This window comes from Moschus berezovskii, chromosome 16, assembly GCF_049115385.1.
Source record: "Moschus berezovskii isolate FMDL1 chromosome 16, NW_MosBer_1.0, whole genome shotgun sequence".
Lineage (NCBI taxonomy): Eukaryota > Metazoa > Chordata > Mammalia > Artiodactyla > Moschidae > Moschus > Moschus berezovskii.
Window position 1 is genome coordinate 1,074,063 of NC_142475.1, and position 12,112 is coordinate 1,086,174.

Genomic DNA, 12,112 nt, shown 5'->3' on the forward strand with positions numbered 1-12,112 from the left:
AGGGACTGAACCGAACTGAAAAGTCTCAAAATCTAGAACATAACATTTTAACCATATTTATTAAAAGGAAGTGAAACGTACCCAATTGAGCCGATAAATTAAAATTTTAGTGTTTCAAATTGAATCAGAAAAGCTTTACTTTTATTTTTTTTTTCAGTTAGAAAATCTCTTGATGGAAAAAAAGCTTTTATTCTCTTGAATTTTGGCTATACATTAAAAACCACCAAGGAATAGAAATGTGCAATTTGCCTTTCCTAACGTTAAACTCAATTAATTCTGACCTCCAATATTTACTTCCTCAATCCAAGAGCAGCAAGCAGAGTGGCTGCCAAACCTTTAGGGATCTTTGCAAGGATCTCTCCCCTCCGGGTTCTGAAACCAGCGTTTTAGACACCAAAACGAACCTGGAGACTCAGGCCAATAAGAAGGCAGAGGCGCGCACGCCGCCTGATGGGACTAGCGGCCCACATGCGAGTGGCTCTGACGCTATAGCCAAGGAGTTCTGTTTTCCCTGGCAAACCGATCTATGACCACAAGCCCAGCAGCTGCGGAACCGGTCAGACCGTCAGTACAACCCTCAGAGACGAATCCAAGGACCGCGATGGGATGGGAGTGATGGGGTCTGAGCCCGGGGCCCCGCCTGTGCCGGGCGCGGGGACGCAGTCGGGGCACGGCCGCCCGGGCCAGTGCGCTCCGCCCGAGGTGTGCGCGGGGAGCGGGCGCGGGGACGCGGTGGGACCCGAGCCTCCCGCCCCTTGCGGACCCGGACGCTGACCCACGCGCGCGTGCGGACGCCGGCACAGGCGCAGGGTTTCCAGCCTTCGGTTTGGCCCCCAGGGACCTTTCCGGGGGCGCCGAGGTCAGCCCCGCTTCACTGATGGTGACACCGGGGCTCAGGGCAGCGAGGCGAAACGTGCACCTTAAGTGTCAGCGTCGTGGGCTGGCGGCTTCCACCCGGAGGAGCCCGGCCGCGGCGGGGCCGGCTGCGGGCTGCCACGCGCCCCTCGCGCCCGGGCCGGCAAGACCCCGGCGCCCGGACAGGGACGCGCGCGCCCAACGCCCGAGCCCCCCGCCGCCCCGCGCGCCCCCCGCGCCCCCCGCGCGTCCGAGCGTCGGAGGGCTGCAGGAACGGGGCTGCGGTGAGGCCGGCTGCGGGCTGCCCACGCGCCCCGAGCCCCGGCCCGGGGGCCCGGCCGGCAAGACCCCGGAGCCCCCGCGCGCTCACTGCCCGAGGTCCCCGCTCCCGCCGCCCCGCGCGCCCGTCGCGCGCCCACCGCCCGAGCCCCCCGCCGCCCCCCGCGCCCCCCGCGCCCCCCGCGCGTCCGAGCGGCGGAGGGCTGCAGGAACGGGGCTGCGGTGAGGCCGGCTGCGGGCTGCCCACGCGCTCCGAGCCCTGGCCCGGGGCCCGGCGGACAAGAGCCCGGAGCCCCCGCGCGCTCACTGCCCGAGCCCCCCGCGCCCCCGAGCGTCCGAGCGGCGGAGGGCTGCAGGAACGGGGCTGCGGTGAGGCCGGCTGCGGGCTGCCCACGCGCCCCGAGCCCCGGCCCGGGGGCCCGGCCGGCAAGACCCCGGAGCCCGCGCGCGCCCCCCGCCCGGCCGCAGCGAAGCCGGGCCCCCGCCTCACCGCAGCTGCTCTCCGGTGACCAGGACCTCCGCCGTGCGCTCGAGCTCGCGCTGCCGCGCCCCGCCGCCGCCACCGCCCTCCATGGCCCGCGCCGCGCCCTCAGTCTCCGCGGTCCGCCGTGGGCTCGGCTCCGAGTCCCTGCCTGCCCGCACTGACGCCGCCCCCGCCATCTTTGCTAGGGGCGGTGCGGAGCTCGCACGCCATTGGCTACCGCGGAGAGGCGGTGGGCGGTGCCCAGGGCGCCCGCCCACCCGGGGGCGTGGCTGAGCCTCGCGTGGCCGGGGGCGGGGCCGAGAGGGAAACATCAACACGGGGCGGGGCGGCTCTGAGCGCGGGCTGGGGCTGCAGGGCCGGCCCGGAGGCCTCTCCTTGACGCGCGCAGCTGGTCTGCCAGGTCCTGGGCACGGGCAGGGAGGCTCGGGTGCAGGCGTTTTTATTATATCGTCCACGTCCCCGACTGCCAGGGTAGAAATAATCATTTCCCTAAGCAGTGAACTGGAAACGATGTACACGTCACTGTAGGGTTTCAAAAAATTAACCATGCTTCTCGCCCAACCTTCTCACCAAAGACGGCGTACCTACCTTTGCTGTTGCTGTTCAGTCACTCGAGTGTCCGACTCTTCGCGGCCCCATGGACCGCAGCACGCCAGGCCTCCCTGTCCATCACCAACTCCCGGAGTGCGCTCAAACTCATGTCCATTGCGTTGGTGATGCCATCCAACCATCTCATCCTCTGTCGCCCCCATCTTCTGCCTTCAATCTTTTCAGCATCAGGGTCTTTTCCAGTGAGTCAGTTCTTCGCATCAGGTGGCCACATAATTGGAGTTTCAGCTTCAGCATCAGTCCTTTCAATGAATGAATATTCAGGACTGATTTCCTTTGGGATGGACTAGTTGGATCTCCCTGCAGTCCAAGGGACTCTCAAGAATCTTCAGCATCATGGGGTAATCAATGAAGAATGCTGGGTTGGAATCAGACCGACTTGGGATCCAGTGGCATACCTATAATTTCCTAACTAAATGTGCTTAATTCCCATTTTCTTCCTTTACAAAATAATAATTGTGGCTACCACGTTGTTGACATCTGCTTCATTAAAGATGCTTCAGGTAGTTGTTACCTCCTTTAATCGCAACAAATGGTAAAATGAGTATTGCCCTTATTTTACTCAGGAAGCAGGCCCAGAGAGATGAGGCAACTTGAGCCTCATTGTCCAAAAACTATGAGAATCATTTAACATAAGTATGGTGCCCAGGGTTAATTAGATCAACAGCTTGCTTTTGCTCCTGTTTTTATTCTAAAATTGCTACAAAGACTATCAAGAGCTTGAATGGATTTCACCTTCAAACATGCAGTTTCTATCTTGATCCTGTCATTTACTAACTTTGCAACCTTGTGCTAGTTACTTAACTTCTCTGAGACTCCATTTTCCATCAGTAAAGCAGGAGTAATTCCTACTTTATAGGGATGTTGTGTGACTTAAGTGAGACAACATTATGTAAAGTTTCCAGGTATATGCTATGTGTTCAATAGCTGTTCTCTTTAACTTCCTTGTTTTTTAAATACTTTTATTTATTCTTTATATTTGGCTGAGCTGGATCTTCGTTTCTGCTTGGGCTTTTCTCTAGTTGTGGCGAGAGGGGGCTACTCTACTGCGGCGCCTGGTCTCCCTGTTGCTGGGGCCTCTCTTCCTGTGGAGCCTGGGCTTTAGGGCCCCTGGGCTTTAGCACAGGCCTAGTTGCTCTGCAGCACGTGGAATCTTCTGGAGCAGAGATCGAACCTATGTCTCCCTCATTGGCAGGTGGGTTCTTAACCACTGGGCCACGGGGAAGTCCCTCATTATTGCTTTTAAATATGAAAAAGAAGAAGACAAAGAAGGAGAAAAAGGTGAAGAAATTCTTGCCAGATACTTTCCATTGTGTTTTTGTTTCCAGACAAATCCATTTTTCTCAAGTTATCTCTAATTAATATTTGATTATAAACAGGTCTTCAATATGAAGAAAAGAGAAGGGCAGACCTGGCCCCACTAAATCTCTCTTTGATGAATAGTTTTAAGCTTTTTGAAAGTGTAAAATGAAAAAAAAATTTACCTATTCCTAATTATTCATTGTTCAAACAATATTTTGTTTTATCCAGAAGCTCTAACTACATATTGTAAATCATATCACTATTATGATTGTCTTTTGGCTTTTCTACCTTTAAATCTAGCAATGTTTTCATTTGAATTCAGACAGCTTTCTTCATCTGAAAAATGAAAATGAAAAAAAATTATGTAAAATATTTTCCTATTTAATAGTTTGTGATTAAAATTTCATGATAAAAACTTTTATCATAAAAGTTTATGATTAAAAAACTATTTAAAAAACCCCTTAACATAAGGGGGGCAGATCAAGTCAGTGGTATAGCTGATGCCACTAGTCCAGGGAGAGGTAGTGTAGAATTTACTGTTCACGCTGGATGAGAAGGTTCTGTGTGTGTGTGTGTGTGTGTGTGTGTATGTGAACAGGAGCTGGGATGCCAGTGGGCTATCACTGTTTTCATCTTTCTTTTCACGTAGGAAACACACCATGTTCCCCTTGGCTAGAAAACAGACCCTTTCTGCTAACTAAGGGGAAGGCTTGTGATCTGACTCCAGAGGACCTGCAAGCACAGCTGGCCCGGAACAGCATGTGACGTGCAGGTCCCCCTGCACGAGAAGAGGGCGCGGACACGGCGATCCGTGCGGAACCTCCGAAGGACGGAAAATTCAGCAGATCGTGATTTGAATTGTGGCTCCCCTGAGACAAGTCCATTATCTTTTCTAAAATTTGTCTTCCTTTGCAAACGAGGATAATAGCACCGATCCCACAGGATTGCTGGAAGGGTTAAATAAAATCAGATGAGCCCACCTGTCACAGGCAGAAGCTATTAAGCCTGAGCCTTCTCCTCCTGCTCTCCCTGTTCACCCGCGTCATGCCTTTTGCTGTTTTCACACTCTGGGACCAGTACTGCTCAGGCTTTTGGTAGATATGGATTAGATGTGTGCTTGCACGGACATATGAGTGTGTGCATTTTTAATCCATTGAAGACTGGCAGTTTGGAAAAATACAATAAAAATGAATTTTAAAAAAGATACAAAGTGGAAGCCCCAAGTTTTTACTGTTTGGTGAATGGACAGAAAATTGTCAAATTGCTGTAAACATTTCTAAACGACTTCTCTCCGTATCTGTGAGTCTCAGCGTCTCTCCATATAGGAAGGGTTATCGGCTGGCAGACCACGCTTCGAATAGTTCTGGAAAAGGGTGAACAGCAGTGTGAGAAGATGAATAAAATCTGTGAAAAACACTGTCGACGACAAACTTAATAACATGCTAGCTGTCATCACTGTTTGGAGAAGGGAATGGCAACTCACTCCAGTATTCCTGCCTGGGGAATTCCAAGGACAGAGGAGCCTGGCGGGCTGCAGCCCATGGAGTTGCAAACGAGTCAGACACGACTGAGCGACTCACACACACACACACACACACACACACACCATTACTGCTATTGCCTCTTCCTATACACCTGTATTATTGCCACTTGATCTTGAAGGTGGACTGAAATCCCACCTTCTCGGTGCCATGTTCTTGCACTCCTCCAAGTGGCTTCTTGCTTCTGTCTACACATCCTCATGGCATTCGAAGATGTACATTATTAGTAACCATTAATACAAGTCTAGAGTCTCCAGCTGCCACAATTTTTATTCTCTTTTTGGGAATGGAGTAGATTGATGGCTTAGCAATATCCTGCCCATATCTTTCTGTTGATCCTTTAAAGAAGGGAACTTGTTTTTAAAAGTTAAATGTAAAAATAGAAGAAGATTAAATTTTGATGTCTTCATCATTCACACCAGTTTCAGCATTTCTGCCACCTTTTTGTACTGATAGAAATAAAACATTATCAATAAATTTGAGGGCCTCCTGTCTCAGCCCAGCTCATTCATTCCCAAGTTCTTGACCTTGTGTGTCAGAAATACTCAACTTTGGTGTATGCTGCCACCGCGTGGTTTTCTTCTGCAGTGACACTAAAGGACACCAGACCATTCAGGTACAACCTAAATCAAATCCCTTACGATCATACAGTGGAAGTGACAACTAGACTCAAGGGATTAGATCTGATAGAGTGCCTGATGAACTATGGACGGAAGTTTGTGACATTGTACAGGAGGCAGGGATCAAGACCATCCCCAAGAAAAAGAAATGCAAAAAGGCAAAATGGCTGTCTGAGGAGGCCTTACAAAGAGCTAAGAAAAGAAGGCAAAGGAGAAAAGGAAAGATGTACCTGTTTGAATGCAGAGTTCCAAAGAACAGCAAGGAGAGATAAGAAAGCCTTTTTCAGTGATCAGTGCAAAGAAACAGAGGAAAACAAAAGAATGGGAAAGACTAGAGATCTCTTAAGAAAATTAGAGATACCAAGGGAACATTTCATGCAAAGATGGACTCAATAAAGGACAGAAATGGTATGGATCTAACAGAAAAAGAAGATATTAAGAAAAGGTGACAAGAATACACAGAAAAACTATACAAAAAAGATCTTCATGACACAGATAATCACGATGCACTCACCTAGAGCCAGACATACTGGAGTGCAAAGTCAAGTGGGCCTTAGGAAGCATCACTACAAACAAAGCTAGTGGAGGTGATGGAATACCAGTTGAGCTACTTCAAATCCTGAAAGATGATGCTATGAAAGTGCTGCACTCAATATGCCAGCAAATTTGGAAAACTCAGCGGTGGCCACAGGACAAGAAAAGATCAGTTTTCATTCCAATCCCTAAGAAAGGCAATGCCAAAGAATGCTCAAATTACCACATACTTGCATTCATCTCACACGCTAGTAAAGTGATGCTCAAAATTCTCCAAGCCGGCTTCAACAGTACGTGAACCATGAACTTCCAAATGTTCAAGCTGGATTTAGAGGAACCAGAGATCAAATTGTCAACATCCACCAGATCATCAAAAAAGTGAGAGAGTTCCAGAAAAACATCTACTTTTGCTTTATTGACTACGCCAAAGCCTTTGACTGTGTAGATTACAACAAACTGGAAAATTCTTAAAGAGATGGAATACCAGACCACCTGACCTACCTCCTGAGATATCTGTATGCAGGTCAAGAAGCAACAGTTAGAACTGGACATGGAACAACAGACTGGTTCCAAATAGGAAAAGGAGTTCATCAAGGCTGTATATTGTCACCCTGCTTATTTAACTTTTATGCAGAGTACCTCATGAGAAATGCTGGGCTGGAAGAAGCACAGCTGGAATCAAGATTGCTAGGAGAAATATCAACAACCTCAGATATGAAGATGACACTACCCTTATGGAAGAAAGTGAGGAGAACTAAAGAGCCTCTTGATGAAAGTGAAAAAGGAGAATGAAAAAGTTGGCTTAAAACTCAACATTCAGAAAACTAAGATTATGGCATCCAGTCCCATCACTTCATGGGAAATAGATGGGGAAACAGTAGATGACTTTATTTTTCTGGGCTCCAAAATCACTGCAGATGGTGACTTCAGCCATGAAATTAAAAGACACTCCTTGGAAGAAAATCTATGACCAACCTAGATAGCATATTAAAAAGCAGAGACATTACTTTGCCAACAAACATCCATCTATGGACCTTTGTTGTCAAAAAGCTATGGTTTTTCCAGTAGTCATGTATGGATGTGAGAGTTGGACTATAAGGAAAGAAGAGCACTTAAGAATTGATGCTTCTGAACTGTGGTGTTAGAGAAGACTCTTGAGAGTCCCTTGGGCTGCAAGGAGATCCAACCAGTCCATCCTAAAGGAAATCAGTCCTGCATATTCATTGGAAGTAAAGAAGAAAAGTTAAAATTTTACCTCCTTCTGCTTCTATAACTCACCTTCCCCTTGCAAAGTCTGGATCACGTGGGTCACATAGTCTCAGAAAGTGGGGACTTGTAATACTAGGAACTGGAGTTTATCTTACTCACCCTTGTCCTGCTCTTTGCAATTGCACAGCCCCTGCAAACCTGCTTAATCGTGCCTGTCCAGGCCAGGCATTCCCCTCCCCATCTTGACCACTGTTCCCGGGCGCACAAAACCTCTCAGTGTAAACCAGCCTACTAACAGCTAGTGTTGCTCACTACATTCTGTCTATAAAAACTCTGTAACCCCTTTGTTCAGGGCTCAGAGCTTAGAGTGTTAACTCTTCTGGGCCCACCGGTGTAATAAACCTGAGTTCTCCAACTCTCCAAGTGTGGTGCTTGGTTTCTTGAGTACCGGTTTCTGAAACTCCGATAATTTGGCCAGCTGATGCAAAGAACTGACTCATCGGCAAAGACCCTGATGCTGGGAAAGATTGAAGGCAGGAGGAGAAGGGGACGACAGAGGATGAGATGGTTGGATGGCATCACAGACTTGATGGACGTGAGTTTGAGCAAGCTCTGGGAGTTGGTGATGGACAGGGAGGCCTGGTGTGCCGCAGGCCATGGGGTCGCAGAGAGTCGGACAAGACTGAGCGACTGAACTGAACTGAACTGAAACGATACTGGGTCTCTGCAGGAAAAGGGCCACTCAAGAAGGCTTTTGGGAAACTTGGGTGGAGGCGGGGTGGCGGTGGCTTGTCTCCTTATTGGGAGTGTTCCTGGCTCTTGGTGAGCATGGACTATGGAAGCTAAGTATTCCCATTTTCTTGAGACAACACCTCATCATTAGGGAAATTCTACTTTTAATTTTTTAAGGAGCCTCCATATTGTTTTCCATAGGGGCTGTACCAATTTACATCCCCACCAAAAGCACAGGAGGTTCCCTTTTCAAGGATGCATAATTTAATCCCTACGACAATTACATTAGAAATGCAAAGAGAAAAGACTAAAAGATCAGTTGATAAATTATAATGAAATTCTTTTTTAAAGATTTCAAGAAATCCACAGGAGGACAGAAAAGGAAGGAAAGAATTAAAAGAGGTAGAACATGGTGGTCACAGCCAGTGTAATAAACCTGAAAATAAAATAAGACCATAAAACAAGTCTCCATAAAACTAAAATGATTGAAATCACATAGAGTATGTTCTCCATGTGTAAGTCATACCATGCTGCTGCTGCTGCTAAGTCACTTCAGTCGTGTCCGACTCTGTGCGACCCCACAGACGGCAGCCCACCAGGCTCCGCCATCCCTGGGATTCTCCAGGCAAGAACACTGGAGTGGGTATACCATACAACATTAAAAATGAATAAATACCTGGAAAATCACATATACAAATACAATGTGAAATACAATGCAATCCTAAATAATTCATAGGTCAAAGAAGTAATCACAAAGAAAATCAGAAAATATTTTGAACTGTGTGATAACGAAAGTTAACTTTTCAAAATGTGTACAATACTAAAGCTAAAGCAGAGCTTTGAGAAAAATTTATAGTTTTAAGTGTGTATATTAGTAAAGGAGGCCTAAAATCAATTACAAGAAGACAGGAAAAGAAGAGTAAAGCAAACCCCAAGTAATTAAAAGTTAATACTAAAATATTTCTTGTCCTTTTTCCAATGGGCATAAGGAAACTTTTGGGGGTACTGAGAATGTTCTGTGCATTTTGATTGTGGTGGTGGTTTCACCGGTGTGTAAATTTGTCAAATCGTTAATGTATACCCTTTAAATGGATTGCTGGAGAAGGCAATGGCAAGCCACTCCAGTACTCTTGCCTAGAAAATCCCATGGATGGAGGAGCCTGGTAGGCTGCCGTCCGTGGGGTCGCTATGGGTCGGACACGACTGAGTGACTAACAGAAAGTTGATTTAAAAACAAAAAAGGCCTGAGGCAGCAGAGCCTCCTCTCAATTTAGGAGACAGCAGGGGCACCTGGGTGAGGGCTGTGGTGTGGAGATCCCACAGAAGCTTATGAGCCTTGATGAGGAGCTAGTTCAAATCCTGAAAGGTGACGCTGTGAAAGGGCTGCACTCAATATGCCAGCAAATTTGGAAAACTCAGCAGTGGCCCCAGGACTGGAAAAGGTCAGTCTTCATTCCAATCCCAAAGAAAGGCAATGCCAAAGAATGCTCAAACTACCGCACAATTGCACTCATCTCACACGTTAGTAAAGTCATGCTCAAAATTCTCCAAGCCAGGCTTCAGCAATATGTGAACCGTGAACTCCCAGATGTTCAAGCAGGTTTTAGAAAAGGCAGAGGCACCAGAGATCAAATTGCCAACATCCGCTGGATCATGGAGAAAGCAAGAGAGTTCCAGAAAAACATCTATTTCTGCTTCATTGACTATGCCAAAGCCTTTGACTGTGTGGATCACAATAAATTGTGGGAAATTCTGAAAGAGATGGGAATACCAGACCACCTGACCTGCCTCCTGAGAAACCTGTATGCAGGTCAGGAAGCAACAGTCAGAACTGTACATGGAACAACAGACTGGTTCCAAATAGGAAAAGGAGTACGTCAAGGCTGTATATTGTCACCCTGCTTATTTAACTTATATGCAGAGTATATCATGAGGAACACTGGGCTGGAAGAAGCACAAGCTGGAATCAAGATTGCCGGGAGAAATATCAATAACCTCAGATATGCAGATGACTCCACCCTTATGGCAGAAAGTGAAGAGGAACTCAAAAGTCTCTTGATGAAAGTGAAAGAGGAGAGTGAAAAGGTTGCCTTGAAGCTCAACATTCAGAAAACAAAGATCATGGCATCTGGTCCCATCACTTCATGGGAAATAGATGGGGAAACAGTGGAAACAGTGTCAGACTTTATTTTTTTGGGCTCCAAAATCACTGTGGATGCTGATTGCAGCCATGAAACTAAAAGACGCTTACTCCTTGGAAGGAAAGTTATGACCAACCTAGACAGTATATTAAAAAGCAGAGACATTACTTTGCCAACCAAGGTCAGTCTAGTCAATGCTATGGTTTTTCCCGTGGTCATGTATGGATATGAGAGTTGGACTGTGAAGAAAGCTGAGCGCCAAAGAATTGATGGTTTTGAACTGTGGTGTTGGAGAAGACTCTTGAGAGTCCCTTGGACTGCAAGGAGATCTCTAAAGGAGATCAATCCTGGGTGTTCATTGGAAGGACTGATGCTAAAGCTGAAACTGCAATACTTTGGCCACCTCATGTGACGAGTTGACTCATTGGAAAAGACTCTGATGCTGGGAGGGATTGGGGGCGGGAGGAGAAGGGGACGACAGAGAATGAGATGGTTGGATGGCATCACCGACTCTGTGGACATGAGTTTGAGTGAACTCCGGGAGTTGGTGATGGATAGGGAGGCCTGGCGTGCTGTGATTCATGGGGTTGCGGAGAGTTGGACACGACTGAGCGACTGAACTGAACTGAACTGGACTGAAGGATTTTGAGGCTGTGGACACAAGTTAAGATCGCGAAGACAAAGAACATTGCTTACCACCCTGTTCTATATGGGTTAAATTATAACCCACTGTGGTTGACCATGGCCAGGGCAACCTGAAAGGAATTCAGGATAAAAAACTCAAGGAGGCAATCTACGCTTTGGATGAGCAGGCCCTTAGATAGTCAGATGCATATCTCAGAAGAATTTCAGTGACTCCAGACTCCTGCATCTTCCCAGACATAGAAAAGCACTAAGATCATTAACCTGATACACCTGTTCTTTGTGATCAGCAGCAGTCTTTTAACGAGATGTATGCAAGACTGTAGGCTTCCTTGGTGGCTCAGAATCTGCTAGTGCAGGAGATGTGGGTTCAATTCCTGGGTTGGGAAGACTCCCTGGAGAAGAGAATGGCTACCCACTCAACTATTCTTGCCTGGAGAATTCTATGGACAGAGGAGCCTGGCAGCTATAGTCCACGGGGTCACAAAGAGTCGGACACGACTGAGCGACTAACTCTAACAGTAACTATGCTTGACTTTCCTAGCCAAAAATCATATACAAACTGGCTTCTCCCCTACCTCCTTTATGTTTTGTGGTTACCGCCCAGGCTCTAGTCTTCATAAAGACCCTGATAAAACTAAAATTCACAACTCTCACTCTGTGTATTTTTAAATTACCAGAGTTTATTTATTTTTGTATTATTTACTTTTATTTAGATAGCATCACTGACTCAGTGGACATGAATTTGAGCAAACTCCTGGAGACAGTGAAGGACAGGGGAGCCTGGCATGCTGTAGTCCACGGGGTCCCAAAGAGTCAGATATGACTTAGCACTGAATAACAATGGCAAGACTTTCTGAAAGTGATCAGAATCCATTGGTGGATTTTGCACAGCGGAATGCCGTGATCTGACTTAGATTATTGCAAGGATGAAGTTGGTGAAGTGAAAGTCGCTCAGTCGTGTCTGACTCTGTGACACCACGGGCTATACAGTCCATGGAATTCTCCAGGCCAGAATACTGGACCGCGTAGCCTTTGCTCCTCCAGGATAGTAGAAGATAATGTATATGGGATACACAGCTGAGTGCTTGACTCAGTAAATATTTAATAGATATTTATTCTCTTTTCTAAAGCAAAGGAGAAAGTGAAAGTGAAGTCGCTCAG

General features: G+C 47.2%; 1 protein-coding gene and 1 long non-coding RNA gene across 2 annotated transcripts in view; one reads left to right on the top strand and one right to left on the bottom strand.

Moving 5' to 3' along the window:
* Window positions 1–1,794, bottom strand: part of DEPTOR (DEP domain containing MTOR interacting protein) — a 156,503-nt gene extending 154,709 nt beyond the window's left edge. The window contains exon 1 of the mRNA XM_055432600.2: window positions 1,625–1,794. Within this exon, the coding sequence (XP_055288575.2) occupies window positions 1,625–1,794 (170 nt within the window). The remainder of the gene's footprint in view (window positions 1–1,624) is intronic.
* Window positions 538–7,763, top strand: LOC129560456 (uncharacterized). Its single transcript, XR_008686770.2, has 3 exons — window positions 538–702; window positions 3,250–3,508; window positions 4,179–7,763. It is a non-coding gene; the product is annotated as an uncharacterized LOC129560456 (long non-coding RNA).
* The last annotated feature ends 4,349 nt before the right edge of the window (window positions 7,764–12,112 follow it).